The sequence below is a fragment of the Orbicella faveolata genome, unplaced genomic scaffold (genome assembly GCF_042242905.1).
Source record: "Orbicella faveolata isolate gen_17 unplaced genomic scaffold, um_ofav_v1 contig_34, whole genome shotgun sequence".
Taxonomy (NCBI): Eukaryota; Metazoa; Cnidaria; class Anthozoa; order Scleractinia; family Merulinidae; genus Orbicella; species Orbicella faveolata.
This window is the reverse complement of record NW_028301563.1, coordinates 12,585,265-12,602,822: the sequence shown is the minus strand read 5'-3', so window position 1 is coordinate 12,602,822 and position 17,558 is coordinate 12,585,265. Positions and strand designations below refer to the sequence as shown.

At 37.4% G+C, this 17,558-nt stretch overlaps 2 protein-coding genes across 2 annotated transcripts in view; both read right to left on the bottom strand.

Moving 5' to 3' along the window:
• Positions 1-17,558, bottom strand: part of LOC149104832 (pancreatic secretory granule membrane major glycoprotein GP2-like) — a 62,183-nt gene that overhangs the window by 31,094 nt on the left and 13,531 nt on the right. The window lies entirely within an intron of this gene.
• LOC149104833 (uncharacterized) lies at positions 16,607-17,364 on the bottom strand. The gene is made up of 2 exons (XM_089271348.1): positions 16,992-17,364; positions 16,607-16,785 (listed from the first exon to the last, which is right to left on the bottom strand). The coding sequence occupies exons 1-2, from the start codon at positions 17,317-17,319 to the stop codon at positions 16,607-16,609; spliced, it is 507 nt and encodes a 168-aa protein (XP_089127474.1). The 5' UTR covers positions 17,320-17,364.

Here is a 17,558-nt window from a genome sequence, read left to right as displayed (position 1 = left end):
AGCTCAAGTTCTAGCTAGTTGGGGGTGTCAGTGAAAGACACCCTCCCCTCCCCCCTGCTTTTGACCGCTGGCCTCCAGCAAGCCACCAGCAGATAGGCCAGTCATTGGGCCATGTGCCCAGCCTAGCCTTGACGGAGCCCCCTCTGGGTTTAAGGCCGCTGGCTTAGCCTGGATTCGGGCGAAGCCCGAATCCAGGCGAAAACCTAGCGGGCATGTTTTTGCGAATTCGCTTGGATATAGTCTCTTGATTATCATCATCATCATCATCATTATCAAGAAAACTATTGAACCAAATAGAACAATTATATTTTTGCATAGGTCTTATCTTTTATACTTTTCGCGTATCATCAGTTAAGGACAGATATTACTTTCGCAAAAGAGACAGACAGAAGATAAAATGTTACCCAAAAAACGTATTTTTCTCCGTTTTTTGTGCGTGATTAATGAAATATCGTGTCAATTTTACCTGAGAAAATGTTATCATGACAATATTGCGGGATCTTTGCGAATACTAACTGAATGAAAATATTGAGGGTGTTTACAGACAAACCGAGACAAACTTGGATTCTTGATCAAATTGGAATTTAAGAATGTCGGTTTTTACGAAGAGAGGATAATAGGAGTACATGGATGAAAAGATGAACGAGAAGAGGTTGAAGAGAAGAACCAACAACAAACTCAATCCGATTATGAGGCAGAGTTTGGGATGCCAGCCCAGACAAATGGATGCTAGGATACACATAGTACGAAAGTATAAAACGCGATTTAAAGGCTATCAATGAAAATGTAAGGAAGTTTTCGAACTCACCCTCCGTTTGCGTTGGATGAAGCATTATTGAAATCGATGACACAAAAATGAGGAGCGCAGAAACATTCATTTTTACACCGCAACGAACGTCTTCAGTTCTCAATTCTTTTGGAAAGTAATAAGCTAGCACCAGCTGGCGATGTGAAGTCGACATAACCGCTCATTTCAAGTCAACACTGTAATAAGAGACTGCGTGTTTTGTCTCTGTCATTCAGAACTATATTTCTTCTCATGTCAGTTTGACTCCTCTTGCTCTTACTAAGACTTTCCGTTTAAATTACGCACTTATTATGTCAACAAAATATTTATATCTGCGGGTTTCTCAACTAAGCTTACAAGAAGAAATTCGTTCTTGCTCTTGTTTATGAGTGAATGTTTTATTCCAATGAAAGATACGTTCCAAACTCATGTTTTTAACAATCACTCAGTTAAAAACCTTTAATTTCGACGGTATTTTTCGTGTTCCCTATCTTTGTTTTGGTTCTTTGTTATGAATTAACCATAGATTTCGTTGTTTTCATCTTATTATTATTGTTATTATTATTTTTTTGTTCAGATTTGTGCGTGATAAAGTTAGCCTGAATGTTAAATACATATCTATATCAGGGCGTCATTGCGACTTCGACTGTTAGCTTAACTATATTCCTCCCGGTTTTGTTGAACAATTTATTTTACAGCCCTACATGCATGCGATTGCTATAAGTTAAAAGTTAGTCAATTAATTAAACGCCATTCAAAAAACTGAATTTAAATTTAAGCTTTTTCTTTTGCAAACTAATTGACAGATTGCCTGCATCTCATTTTGCCATATTCTTAAATGAAAAAGAAAAAGACATATATTTTCAGGCGCCAAGTTACGCTTGCGATGTAAATATGGGAAACTTCTTCAGTTCTTTTTTTTCCGGAGACCTTTTATTTGTTTTTCGATAAAGCAACAACTCATGTCTTTACTTTCACTCAGTAAAAAACCTCAAATTCCCATGGCATTTTTCGTGTTCTCCGCCTTTGTTTTTGTTCTTTATTGAAAATTTCAACATAAATTTCGTTGTTTTAATGTTTAAAATATAGTGTTGTTTAGTTCAAGGTGGCTCAAGATTAGTTAACCTGAATATTGAATAAATAGCTATGTCAGACATCCTGTTTTAATTACGCACTTATTATGTAAACAAAATATTCCTATCTGCGGATTTGTCAACCGCGCCTACAGGAAAGAATTTCTTCTTGTAGGCCTGGGTGCATGTTTTATTCCAATGAAAGAAACGTTGCAAACTCATGTTTTTACAATCACTGAAATAAAAACCGTCAACTTCGTCGACATCTACCGTGTTCCCCAGCTTTGTTTTGGTTCCTTGTTATGAATTAAACATCGAGGTCGTTGTTTCCATCTTAATTAGTTTTTTTGTTCATATTTTTTCGTGATTAAGTTGGTCTGAATGTTGAATACACATCTACAACAGGACGTTATTGCGGCTTCGACTGTTAGGTTAATATTTTCCTCGGTTTTGTCAACGTTTTGACAAAAGGCAGGATGTTGAACATTATATTTTACAGGCCTCCATGCGTATGATTGTTATATGTTAAAAGTTACTTAATTAATTAAACGCCATCCAAATGACTGAATTTAAATTTATTCTTTTCCTTTGGCAAACATATTGTCCATTTCTAATTTTGCCATACTCGTGAAAAAAAAGTATAAGATGTCAAAATTTCTATCTCTTTTACTACCGAGGAATGCGATGGTGTTACAACATCTTAGAATGTGTCTTGTCCAATTTTCGGTCTATAATGTGTTCAGTGGTCGCTCACTGGAGGTTAAAAACAAAAGAAAATTTCAAACTTTTAGCTCGAAAAGTGGTCGCGGTCTCTTACGAGAGGTGATCGCTTACAAGAGGTTCAAAATATAGTGGTCTGACTTGGAAACTTTTGGTATTTTGAAAAACTGGTTGCTTACGAGAGGTGGTCGCAACCGGAGGTTAGACTGTACACATGTTATTATGTCACTCTTAGTCTGCAGGCAAACCAATAACAGACGACCACACGTATAATATGAGAGTTAAAAAGTTAACCCTTGGTAACCACGGTAACCACGCACTGAATGGTAATTTCATTTCCGGTCGGTGCGGAGTGGACGACGGTGAGCGAGCATCACTGACATGCGCAGAACATTGACGGAAGTCATTTGTTGTTTCTGATAGCCGTTGCCATCTGTCACTGTTGTCCTTGCTAAAGGTCTGATTCCTCGACAAGGCTCGTCTGTATACTGAACAATAAGGGACCATTCAATATTGATGCCTGGGGAAGGAGATGGCACAAAAGAGGGAGATCATCAAAAAAAAATAAGAAATGAAGAGGGGGTCACTAGAATAAATAGGCATAGGAGTGGGGGGCTATTTATTTCTTTTAGCCTAGAGCATACCGGTGAACACTTCCAAACAGTCCACCTACATGGGTCAACTAATACAAAAAAAAGTCACGACAGTGAGAGAACGACCTCACAATATTGCGCCCAGATCGGGTTTGGCCAGAGACCTGTGCTACAACAGGTACTCTGTCACTGTTGGTTTCCTTTTGAATAACTGTCACTTTCCGATGAATCAGAGCTACAAAGATGCGAAATAATGATATCATCTTCGCTGTCACTTTCCGCATCTGAACTGCTGTTCATATCATCGTCACTGTTATCATCTTGCAGTACTTCGCGCCGCTAAAGAGAGACATGGGTATCAAGTACCTCACCCATTCTGATCAAGGCATGTGCAGTGACCCATCGTACCTTATCATTTTTCTTGCCCTTTAATTGAAGGTTGAAATGACTGACGGATACTTGTCAAGCTTCTGAATGCTTAATTGCTCAACTTTACCAGTGCGACAAAAAGTGTTCCAATCATAGTCCTCAAAGCATTTCTGTTGTTTTTGCTTGCGTTTCCTGTTGTCTCTGCTTGCATTTCTAACGTCATGTATCTGTTTAAGTTTACATTCTGTCTTGGGGGTTTTTCATTATTATTTCTTGTAGACATGCCTTTAATAAAACAATTCTTTGCTATTTCATTCAAACAGTGTTTTTGGACTGAACAATTTGCATGGCAGAAATTGAATGAAAATGTGAGGCCTGTTCTCATTACATATTTCTTTCATTATGTATATTTATATTTCTTTATATTTTATTTCTTCCAAGCACTACCTTGGAATTCATCACCAAAATTGTCAACTGGAACAGAGAGTAACAGCGAAGGCTATTTCAAGTACTTGTATAAAGACCTAAAGCATGAAAGGACCAAATATTTCAACAAAATACTCCCAGACATCTACAAACTTGCACAACCCTATTTGCTGGATAACGTTCCAAAGTACCTTTACAAGGAAAGGGAAAGAATATTTTAAACCAAAAATATCTGCAAAAATTCAAGCATGACGTGAGAGTACTTTTTTCTGAACCAAATGAAGCCCGCTGTTTTGAAAGTCATAAGAATGTCCATGACACAACTAAGGCCTAATCATACAGGCATTGTATCCAAAGGTGTGAAAAAATCCCAAGAAATTGTGTTCCAAATGGAAAAAAGAGGAAACTAACATCCCATCTAATTTGGGGACACTTTTTAACAGAAATAAACTTAAGCCATGGGCCAGTGAGCAATATCAGTACACTACAGCAGTGCAAAAGGAACTTGTTCAAATGAAAGGAGATGTCAGAGATGTCAGATGTTAGAGAAGTTGTTGAGCATAAAGCAAAGCCTTGACCGAGACTTCAAAGGCTTACCAAATAAGACAGGAATGAAGAACGGAAGACAAAAAGTAAATGAAAGAAAGGCTGAAAGGGAAAGAGAGAGCGCCTAAACAAAATCCAAGAAGAAATAATATACAAAATCTTCAAACCTGATTCCGAAGAAGCTTACAAGTGTATTACAAAACAAATTCTTCCGTTAAATGAACTAGAAAAATTGAGAGCAGACAGGCACAAAGCTGGAATAGCAAGCCTCATTAACAAGGTAAATTGGCATCCAGAAGCAAGGAAGTGTGTACTTGCAAAGCTCACCGATTAAGAATTAGAGGCAAACGGCCATGAAGAGGTAGAACATAGCGAAGAAGGAGGGGATGATTTTGAAAAAGACGATTGCGAAGAAAGAAAAGAAGTGTTGAAGGATTTTAAAGAATGCAATGAAAGAAATGAGGAATGAACAGAAAGTAATTTATGTTTGTTTTATTGAATAAGTTATTTTAAAATATCAGATTGCATATATTTCATGTGTTTAAAAGTAAAAGTGTAGTACTTCATAAAAAGTGTGAGTGGGGCAGGGGGAGAGTGATGGGAGGGCATGTATTTTAGCATGGTGTGCTATAGGCCTAGGGGTCATAATATTTCTGTTTTGTAAGGAGGGGGCTCAAAACGTTTTGTTGTTGTTTGTAATGAATCTTGCCAGCCCCACTCCGAGGCATAAATAATGATTGGTCACTAAGTCTGTCCTGGGTTATTTCACAGGAGGCCAGTCGAAAACATTGCATTACTTGTATATCTTTGTGTGTAAGAAAATTGAACAAATTCGAACCGAAGTTTGTTTCTTGAAGTATCCAAGTATTGTACTAACAAAATCTGCGCTGGACTGAGTGAAAAAAGGCCTAAGGAACTCTTAATGAATTGGTTTTTGGTTCGTTGTGGCCGCTAGCAACCGTATAATGTGCAAAACGTTCATTTTGATTTGGTCTATTTGTTACAACCTGACTGCAAATAAGTCTCTCCACATAAAACTGAAATTCATCGGAAAAAAATAGATACATGTACTCTAAGCTTCGCAAACGACTACTTTAAACGGATTTTATTTTTTTTAACATTCTGAAACGTGCACAAGAGCTTTTATTAACACATATTTACAGAATTATGGCGCTCGTATCTGGATCGAACAACTGTCCAAACTATCGAGTTTGCAGGTAGTCAACCGAATCACCTGTTTGTCCGCCCTCAAGTAATACTCAGTTAACCAGCTTTTCCATCCAAATCCCTACAGTTAGACTGTTCACATGCAACTTCAGTCGTTAGTTAAATACTTGAAAAATGTAAAATTCGCTCCAATCTCTTTTACTCACCCCAGGATGAAAAGAAATTACATTACTGAGTGTTAATGATTCTTTATTCGGTGAATCACCCATCCAAATATTATCAGGCGTCAAGTTACGCTTGCAAATGTAAATATGACAAACTTTAGTTGTTAACATGACAACCTTTTTTTTTCCGAAGACGTGTCATTTTGAGTTTTGAAAAAAAAAAAATTTTTTCCCATTAACAAAAAATGAAAACGCAAAATCTTAACTACAGATCCCCTACCCTTGCAAGGAGATTACTGAGACGGTTTTAAACTGTTTGAAACGTTAAACTGCCACAGACTGTAATTTTTTTTAAGGGGCATCTGGTTTGAAACCTGTTACTCCTCGTGCGAAACTATAGTCCGAGTCATAAACGGCGCGTTAGAGTACAAAATCCTGATAGCTCAGCAAGAAGGTGGTAGAGTTTGATTCTTTGTTTTTACCAATCAGGGATAACATAGCCTTCTTTATCACATAAACACGAATGAAATACCAGGTGGGCTTTCGCGCGAAAACTTGATATACTCACACGTGAAAATAGCATGCATCGGTGTTATCTTCTTAAGTGAAAAGATCAGAGTTGATGTGAAGTTTATATGAAATAATTCATATATATGAACTGCGGTTGTAGACGAAAGTGAAGAATGATCATCGCAGTTAATTTTCCAATTTAAGCAATTGGAAAGAAGAAGCCTGAAAAAATCAGGGCTTCAACGGGATTCGAGCCCGTGACCTCCGCGATACCGGTGCGATGCTCTACCAACTGAGCTATGAAGCCACACATTGGGAGCGAGGACCTTCTTCTTTCCAATTGCTTAAATTGGAAAATTAACTGCGATGATCATTCGTCACTTTCAAGATCAGAGTTGCTATGGTTGCATAATAAATCGCGCTTTTCGCAGCGAAAGTAAAATGGTTTGGGACTTCATTGCTGTTTATACAACAAAAAGAACATTACATGGCTTGCTTGGAGATACGACATTTCTCTTCTCAAGTTAAATTTTATTTGTGTCTACGCGCGGCCATGTTATATCCTTTGTTTACCGTCTGACTTAAGCAAAAAGAAATGTTTCTGAAGAGCAGTTTCAAGAGCCATCTTAAGGGTGTTCTGAAACCTCTCTGAAGAATTTTTTTAACTTAACAAAAACTTATTTTTGACTCTGATTCTGTCAATAATAACAAAATGGGAGTCTGAGAAATTGGTCTTGTATTATGGTATTATATTGAAAGTTGTGTAAGTATTAGTACTGTAAGTGTCGTAAGTAATCGTATTGTATAACAAGTAGTGCAGGTAACTGTATTAGTATTGTAAGCAGTGCAAGTAGCCGTGTTCGTATTGCAAAAAGAGTGAGCGACAAATAAATTAAACAAGTTACTGTAGAAAAGCTACTATCCACTCTCTCCAAACATGTGCCTGCGAAGCAAGTTTGCTTGAAGTTAAGTTCTTCGCAGCAGTAGCAGCTCCATATGTAAGGACAAATCTCACGCTGAATGTCGGTAGATTTAATTGTCGCAATGAGCGGGGAGAAACGACGATTTCTGGATGCCTTAGACCCAAACCTACAACCAACAACCAACGTTTATCATTTTCGAGTTAAAAGTTTAATTCTAAGTAAGCACGCACTGAATGGTAATTTAACTTCAGTTCGGCGCGGAGTGGACGACGATAAGCAAACATCATGGACATGCGCAGAAAATTGACGGAAGTCATTTGGTTTTTACCAGTGGCCATTGCAGTCTGTCACCGTCGTCCTTGCTAAAGGTTCCTATTCTCGAGAAGGTTTGTTTGTATACTGAACAATTAAGTCCTGGGGTTTTTCTCGGGAGAACAGTCGAACACATTGCATCACTAGTATACCTTCATGTGTCGAAAAATTAAACAAATTCGAACCAAAGTTTGTTTCTTCAAGTATCCAAGTATTGTACTAACAAATTATACACTGAACTGGATGGAAAGAGGCCTGAGGAACTCTCAATGCAAAACGTTTATTTTGATTTGTTCTCTTTGTTAAAGTAATTGAGATTTGCGGCGGTCACAAGGACTTACAACAAGATTCCGGAAAGGTCTCTCCAAATAAAACTCAAATTCTGCGAACAAAAAACAGACTACTTTTAACGAATTTTATTTAGTTTAACATTCTGAAATGTGTACATAAGTTTTTTAAAACTTACATATATTTACAGAATTATGGCACTGATGTCTGGATGGAACAACTGTCTGAACTATCGAGTTTACAGTTTGTACTTTCAATTTACTCAATCGAGTCGTGTTTATCCGCCCTCAATTAACACGCAGCTCACAAACATTTCCATCCAAACCTCTATGGGTAGACTTTTTGCGTGTGATATCAGTCGTTAGTAACAGACTGGAAAAATGTAAACCAAGAGAAGATATCCTTCGCAGTATTTCTGATGCGTTTAACACTGACAACAAATTAATGTTTAAAACAAACCATGTTTAAGTTGCGTACATGTTTTGATTTCCCAAAAGAAACACCTTGCCCGACCCTTTTGGAGTTATCATCTTACCTTCCATCCAGACTTCTGGCACATTTACACCATAAAACAGTATTTACACCGACAGGTTATAGCTGTATCACGCATTCAGGAAGAATGCCTTTATTAACACAGAGGTTTTTCCTTGAATCCTCAAGGTAATTCATATCAATTTGCTTTAATTTTGGCTTGTTACGCTTAAAGTTCGGTTTAAGAGCTCAGCGTCACATTCTCAAGCATTCCTAGCTAAGAATCGCTCGCCCATGTTTACTCGAGTTCGTAACCGAGTTCAATATTAATATTGCTTCACTGGATTATTTGCGTCCTTTTTGATAGGTCAGAGTGACTACCTTGGTTCCGGTTTTACCACAGTTAGTCAAAAAACCTTTCTATGTGTTGAATATAAGATATTTTAGATGAGTCAATACTGGACGTTGTATTTTCCGTAATGTCATTTAGTACTCCGCTACGATGACATTGGGCCTCAGTGTAGCGTGATAGCGTTCAAGTAATTCACACAGTTTGAAAAGCGTAGTTAGATTGAAAATCAATTTGTTTCTGCTCGAATCTGTAAGAGATCTAATAACTTCGTGAGATGCAAATATAACCAGGGAACAGATTTGATGGAATAAGAGTAAGTTTCATCCTCGACTTGAATTTGTTGCTATTTGAAATCTATTTTTGAACAAATTAATTAACAATAATTTCGATGCTTTTCTTTTCACTCCTGGTGCCTTTTGTCGCACGGAAAACTTCACAGAAGTACTATCATGCTACTGGCGCTAGCCCTTTAATTAACTCTACCGCGAGCTAAGTATAATCCAACAAAGGTACTGGACGTATATCTATAAGTGACTATTGTCTGTTTATATACCTTATACCATGTTAGCACTACGGCTTAAATATATTTACATGTAAAAGTAATGAATTTGACCATTCTCTGAAAGATGCCTGTCTGTGAAAATAACTTTGTTGCCTGGTTTCCATGACAGTGAAGTTAACTAAGGAATATGAAGATCAAAATTACGAAATAATGTCTCAATGACGTTAGAGAAAAATCCTTGAAGATAATCCTTAAAGAATTAAACAAAGTTTAATGTAAGTTGATGAGAAAAAATGAAATTCTCATATCAATATTAGAAAACGTGAAACACCAAAGAGAAATTTGAGACAGATGTTGGGCTAAAAGAAAGAGGAGACTTACAAACTGAATTGTTTCTTGGTTAGATTACCAAAGGAAGAGTTTTTTTGATAGAGTGAAGAAACAGGCAAAATGTCTGGAAGAGATTTCTTTTTTTTTTTTTTGGCTTCTTAATATTTACATTATGTACACATAATTTACCAGCTCAACATGCTGCAACAGAAATCAGCAACCTTGCAACTTTCAGAGATGAGATAATTTCTTTTGTAAAATCCGCCATATTGTACCTTGAGTTCTACCACCGTCATTCCATATCAGCCGTGCAAGGAATTCGTAATTCTCTCCTCTCTACACGTCCTGTACAGGCGCCTGACGCTATCGCAATCATCGGTACTACAGCGGCTAAAACCGTGAGCCAAAAACTTTGTCAAGCCTAGTGTAAATATTTCACAACGTCGCCTGTGTCCTTTGGTAAATCCGACAAAACCTTAGTGGTTTGTGTCTTCAAAATAGCCGCTAGTGTGGCTTAAATACAGACGTTTTGTGTATGTTTGTAAAACGTCCTGAAGAGGTCTACTACTAGTTTAGTGTTTAGTGTTTAAATTTAAAAAAATTTAAACCAAATTTAAAAAGAAACAAAAAGTTGTAATTTAAAAAAAAAAAAAATTGTAAAACTTCTCGGTGTGCTTATACTACAGAAACTAGGCTGTCCTACTAATTTAAATTTGCGAGAAGTTACTATTTTATACAAATTGGTTGTATAATGTCTGGGATGTCAGCAAATTTTTAATTTGACTTTGGTCTGGGCAATAGCCAACCATGTTTACCAAAGAACTTTTGGCATTCCCTAAAGGCGATTACACTAGGTACATTTTTTGAGAAACCAAATCGAACAAAAACACACAGATAAACAAACATACAAAACAAAAGTTTACCTACACCAGCTAAAAACGAGTTATCCATATTGTATACTGCTTATAATTTCAATCAAAACTCGTTAAAAAAAGGTGTTCAATAACTTTAAAACAAATTAAGCTAAACCGATAGGAAGAGCAGTGTTCAAGATAAGACAAAGTAATGGTTGTTCCGTGCAATCAAGAAAAATTGTTACTCAGGCTTTCATATCAAATTTCTTTTTAAAGTCTCTTGTCTTGCGGAATGGAAGTTATGAAAGTTTTAAATAACCCTCACTTTTCACAAATTATATAAACGACTGAATATTGAAAAAAATTATCAGATTTTAAGTTTTTCTAATCACACTCTATTTCCTTCTCTATAAACGAGAGCAAATGGATTGCTTAAATCGCCGACAAGAATTGACCTGCTTTGATTCAATGTCTTTACTGCAGGGCCAAACAAATTTCTAAGAAGCTCTCTTAGAAGACAAAATGTGCAAAGTTATAACAAATCAACTTGAGCAACTAAAGCCTTTACTTTTGTTGACAGAATGAGTGTTACTTTGCTAATGCTATTCGCATTGATATTATTGCTATTCAGCTACTAGCTCACTGTACAGCGTTACAGTGTCTTGCCTAAAAAAACAGCCGTCTTATGTCACGCCGTCAAGTCTTCTCCCGTGAAACGCCTGAAACTCCATGTGCATTTTGTTTGTTTATAGTGGTCAGGTTTTTCGTAATCCAGGTTTAAGAGTTAATGGAGTTTAAAGTTTTCTTTCATGGGCAAAGTATTTTTTTGGTTAATTTTTAGAGGACTTAGAGCTTGTAAGCCGTCGTCAAAAGTTGAGAGAAAAAAAATGGCTTAAGTTTATAAATGAGTAACACTAATTTTGGACTAGCTTGGTCATGCTTTGAACAACCAGGCCATGGTTAAGTTTTACTGTAGATAATCATGTCGGAAAGTAATATCCCGCTTGGCACTAAAAGAGACAATGATCTAAGTCTCTTGCCAATACTATTCAACTGAAGCTAACTGAAACATACACATGCTATGACCGGATTAGTCAGTACTGCAATATCGGGCAGGACATTCCCACGGGTGTAATAACTGGTAGATATAATAGGAGCCGCAATTCTTTAATTTAATGGCGAATGATTTGTAACAACAGGCAAACTTATTAATGCAGACGTTTCTTTTGACTGTACCCTCAGCCACTGAAGGATGACCACCACTCAACCAGATAGGAAAGACTGCATCACAACGGTCTATCGGTGGACATGTGGTCACCATTTTTGTGCCTGCAGCTCCTTGGAAGCGATACCAGCCATTGAGTGTGTTGTCACATTTGGGGTTTACTGTTACGTAGTCATATCTTCTTTCTGCATCTGTCAGATTTTGGTAGTTCTTACATATGTCAACTGAAAAAAACAAACAGGGTAATACGTAAATAACTGTCCCCTGATCCGTAGATACCTCTGTCGTGCTGTGTCGTTGGGAGTTACTTGTAGTTTGAATACAGTCACTTCATATATTTTGTTCAATTTTACATCACTTTATTACATCCGGTCATGCACAAACATTTCTATATGATTTGTCTTCGTTTCCATTTTTCCTGGGAACAAGGTTGTAAAAAGATCTCGCCACCGAAATATAGGTATTAATTACCACCTTTTTGTCTGTTTATACGAGAAAATCTTCTTATTTACATTTGAAATTTCCAGTTCAAATGCTGTTGGGTAACCTGTATGTAAGCCATAGGTGAATAAATTTGTCCTTCATGCGATGATATTTATCGGCTATAAGTGCGAGAACATCGCAATCAGCGCCAGCCGGGTTTCTCCACTAAGGCGTGTTTACTCTCTGGCATTGGATAAACCGCTGGAGGAATACCATGTGGGATACTTTAATCAACTATGTAGTGGATTCTAACTTCATATGGGTTATCTATTATTTTTTCCTGATACATGCCTACTTGTAATATAAGATTCTTAAATGTGGCAAACTGTCCTTACATAACGACAAATAAAGTTTTTAACTGTAGCTAATTAAAACAGAATAGAAAATATCCCTGCTATTGATAAAACTCTGTTGCACCTTCACAAATAGCACCGTTCTTTACAAATCCATCTTTGCACTGGCAGTTGTACGATCCATCCGTATTCTTGCACTCAGAGTTGGCAACAGCATCACATGGGTCGACCTGTGCTGCGCACTCGTCGATGTCTAAAAACAAAGGGATCTAAGTGCTACTATTTCAATGTCACAATGGATGGTTAAGTGTTCCATTACGAGCATAAAAGGGAATTCTGGTGGAAATAAACTACTTTACACATTAAAAAGGCGAAAAAAAGTATCAGAAAAATCTCAAGAGAACCTTGTTACGAAGGAAAATAAGTAGAATTGGCGCCTTAAATCCACTCCAAAGTTTTTACGTTTCTATAGTGATTACACGGCATATAGAAACACCTATAGCAGATAAATTTTATTTGAGTAATCGTGTGGCTGGCTAACGGGAAACTTTCAGTGATATCAACCACACAGTACTGCGATCTGCCCATCGATTGTAGAAGTTTCATCCCTGTTACTTGCATGTGGCATTACCTGCTGTTACCTACAGCTATTATCTCATTCACAGTGTTCCAGTAAAGTCTACATGTAGTGCGCAGCTGCAGTTGAATTCGTTCACTCGTCTAAGTAACTAACTCTTCGCATAATTTCGCCTCCACCTGCCCACTAAAGGTGTAAAATCGGCCCTGAATCGAAGCCATACCCATGCGGTCAATTCCCCATCTGTTCCCCCTTCACCAGATTGGAGGTTATGACCATGGAACTACACGCCCTAGTGTGTTTAGCATGTGTAACTTTGGGTCGTGTGTCCGCTCACAGGCAAACGTTTACAAAGAAATATGCTGTAAAGAAGGAATTAAAACATTTCTGCTGGAAGAGTAAATAAGATGAAAGTTTCACAGCAACTCGTAAAAAAGGTTTATCTTTTGGTTTGCCCGTGGCCATAATAGTAGTCAAAGACGACTTTCTTTTTTTTTTCCCTTCTCCAGTGGCTGCCAATTTCTAGGAAATACACCTTTTGATTGGCTCCCAATCTTTGTTAACTTTGCTGTTTTATTATTTACACAAACGATAAGGTTGGTGAGGTTATCTGTTTCGATTACCTGTTTCACATTGCGTTCCATTAAATCCAGGTGCGCAGCTGCAGTTGAATCCGTTCACTCGGTCTGTGCAGGTCCCGTTGTTCTTACAGGGATGACTTGCACAATCATCAATATCTGTTTCAAGGTGATAAGGCAGAAAGTTAATAACGGCCACATTCGATAGAACCTGCAAGAACTAAAAACAAAACTCAATAACAAAACTATGCTTGAAGTTAAAAGATACAACACTGCGCGCAAACAACTTAGAGAGAGATTGAAACCCGTAGAATTTGAATGAAAATTAACTAATTTTGGTTGTAGTTACCTGTTTCACATTGTGTGCCATTAAATCCTGGTGCACAGCTGCAGTTGAATCCGTTTACTCGGTCTGTGCACCTCCCGTTGTTCTTACAGGGATGACTTGTACAGTCATCGATATCTGTTTCAAGGTGATAAGGCAGAAAGTTAATAACGGTCATACCATAAAATTTCACGTTAAAGCTTCCCGGATCTAAAACCTATTTGCTAACAGAGATATTAATTATTCCAGATATTAGAGCCCCCCCCCCCCCCCCCCAACCCCAAAACCGGGTACGAGCCCATCTAATGTATAAATCAGATAACGTTCTGTTCCTTTCCAGTTGTTCCAATCACACTGGTGTTTTATGAATGTTCTTGAAACATATTCTCCGTTTATTGTGACGCACAATAAATGTATTATAAATCTAATAGTTCTAAAGGTATTGGTATGTTAGCTTTAACTAGTTGCTCAGTTACGTTTTATATCGTCGTTCTGAAACATTATTTTTATTCCGCTTATATTCCCCCCCGGATATAAGCACCCCCCTGTCTTTAAGCCCACACAAAACCCCTTATGACGTTGTATGATCCCAGGGCTTTATCTTGAGATTGTACGGTATACGATAGAACCCGCAACAACAATATCTGCAAAATAACAAATAATGCATAAGATCGTTAAATGGCCCAAATTTCGCTCCTTAGAGACTTGGATAGGTCAATTGGACAGAATTAAGGAGAGAAAAGAAAGTTGTGGAAAAAAGTGTGCCTTTCTTTAACCAAAAATGCATAAGCAAAAATATCTGTTTCTCCTCTCTTCAAGCAGTTTAAAAATCGAAGGAAAATGAATTTTGGATATAGTTACCTGTTTCACATTGTGTGCCATTAAATCCTGGTACACAGCTGCAGTTGAATCCGTTCACTCGGTCTGTGCAGGTCGCGTTGTTCTTACAGGGATGACTTTTACAGTCATCGTTATCTGTTTTAAAGGAAAAAGGTAGAAGGTTAATAACTGTGAGGAGAGAAAACCAGATTATTTAGTATATTTTATAAATTTGCTTTAGATATATTTGTTTTAGTTCATTTTGCATTTCTAAGTTACAGTTTACTATTCCAGTTCATTAACCGTAACAAACACCTGCTATTTTTGTTGTAGATCATAACTGTAATAAGCGCTGAGCTGTAATTACTACCTGCGATAGTCTTTTTGTGAAACTGTCAACTACCTGTATTGTTTTGAAAGTTATTAATGTTGCAAACTACAAATTCCGTTACAGCTAATCGAGCTCCCTGAAATGTATTAGATAATGTTAAGTTAAGACTTTTTAATAACTTTACGTAATCCTTTAGAATTGTGCTTTGGGCTTAAAGAGTCGTGCCTTGTAAAGTATTCTTTGACTGCGTTCTTGGATTAAAACGATATCGTTGGACCTAAAGCCTAATTGCTGTTGGCGTCTCTGAATATAACTCCCTGCAAGAGATTTCGGTACTGATCTCCGCAACCAGAAATTTTCACCAGGTTTTTACAGAAGTGCTTTCCTTGGTCAAAAATCTATTATCATATAACGGTCATATATGATAGAACCCACAGCAACAATATTTGCAAAATAAGCAACCGAACAACAAAAATATGTTTCTGTCCTTTTCAAGCGGTTTAAAAAGTACTGTAAGCGAAATAGAAAGAGATTTAAAAGAAAGTCCTAACAAATGAAGAAAAATGAATTTTGGCTAGAGTTACCTGTTTCACATTGTGTGGCATTAAATCCTGGTGCGCAGCTGCAGTTGAATCCGTTCACTCGGTCTGTGCAGGTCCCGTTGTTCTTACAGGGATGACTTGCACAGTCATCGATATCTGTTTTAGAAGATAAGATTGAAAGGATTAAAATGCAATTGCTTATGTTGTTACACTTGACGGAGCCCGACTCGGAGCAAATAGGCAAAAGAGATCACTAACTAACTAACTTTCAGAGAGTTTTTTGCTTTTTATAAAGAAAAACAAAACATCTTTATCAGATATCCATCATTATCATAATCCAGTCAGGGAATAGCAACGGATCTGCTCCTTGAAATATATCTGTTCCACACACAACTTCTTGCTGGGTGGGAATCTTCTGGTTCTGACCACCCGCTGTCAGTTGCACGGGGAAGATGGAGCCTGTTTGCCTGTTAATTATTAGTCTAGAGAAGATAGCAGATCTGAAACCTATCATTTTAGCTCTCAGCTTCATGAGCTATATGAACGCTCTCGTTGTTTTAACTCTAAACAAATAGTTTTGCTCGGATGGAATCCGATTGGGTTTTAAAGCTGGCCTTGTTCTTTATATTTATGGTTCTCGGCTTCTTGACCTTCATAAATGCTATTGCTGTTTTAACTCCAAACAAATAGTTTTGCTCGCATGGAGCCTGATTGGGTTTTAAAGCTGGGCTTCTTCTTTATGAAGAGCATCTCATAAATTAAACAGTCTATGTCCATGTCTTGAACGTTCTTTTCGCTATGGAGACGCTTATTGGAAGGGTTTATTAAAACACACTCCTGGTTATTACATTAATAGAAAGGTAACATAACCTAAATATAAAAGTTCGTAAAAATTTGATTTAGCGCCAAAGTTGCACTTTTCGCAAATATGCCTTGTTTTGTAAAATACAGAGTCTCTAATCACAGACTCACAGAAACAGCCTGGAGGTTTAGGCATTTTATAGCGCGTAGATGAGTCTTATTGCAAGAAGTTTGTAAATAATAAATCAAGGTAAAACCCCGAACGTATAGTTACCTAGTTTAGACATGTCACAACGAGCCAGGACTGCCTCTCCAGGTTTAGTTGAATGGAACCAGTAATTACCGCTGACTGCATCTTCTCCTTCACTCGCCCTGATTTCGGCGCACGACTCAGCTGGCAACTCGGGAATGGATCCGAGGGGAACTAAAAATAGAAAAGTCAAAAACATTGTTTTTTTTAGCGCTTTCTTGTCATTACTAAACACCACTTTTGTTAAGCACTCTTCACGAAAAACTGCGGGCTTTGTTTGTAGTCCTCGGGATGCAATGAGATTCTGGGCACGCTCGTATAAGATACGAGTACTATCCTTAAAAAAAAAGATGAGATGAACATTCAAAGAAGAACAATACCTCTTTCCCTGAATCGTTTAATATAGAACCGATCGCTGTCCGGAACAAAATCTTCGGGTCTGGCTTCTTTGGTGCGGTTGTTCAACTCACATATGCCTTGGCTGATGACGTAGTTAAAGCTTTGACATCTGACGTCATCATCACACTTGTCTAAACAATTAAGCCCAATTCCGGTCTTCTCCTCGATGAAGGTATGTCCTTTCAACATCATGCCACGGATGGAATATTTGCCTTGAATTATACACTGCTGAGCGCCCAGTTTATAAAACATCTGAGACATCAGAAGCACCGTGATGGCCATACTTATGCCAGCTTCTGAAACTGTCATATGGAGAGAAAAATATCGAGTCTTGGATAATATGTCTCTTTAAACCGTACGTTTCTGTTGTAACTTGAAAGAGTACGAACATTTTCATCCCAGTTTAGTTTGTGTTAACAATGTTAATTTTCTTGCATTATACCCGCATTTAGAGAGATCAATAAAGCTATTGTTACTGTTGTTGATGGTAACGATGATCTTCACAATTACATGTCACCATATTTCTCCTGTCAAGTCATTTTTTTACC

What these genes read in the sequence shown, in the direction of transcription:
- LOC149104833 (XM_089271348.1), bottom strand. Translation starts at nt 17,319, where the DNA reads ATGACAGTTTCAGAAGCTGGCATAAGTATGGCCATCACGGTGCTTCTG. An exon ending in TAAACGATTCAGGGAAAGAG is followed by an intron (nt 16,786 to 16,991) that starts GTATTGTTCTTC and finishes TTCTATTTTTAG; the next exon opens with TTCCCCTCGGATCCATTCCC.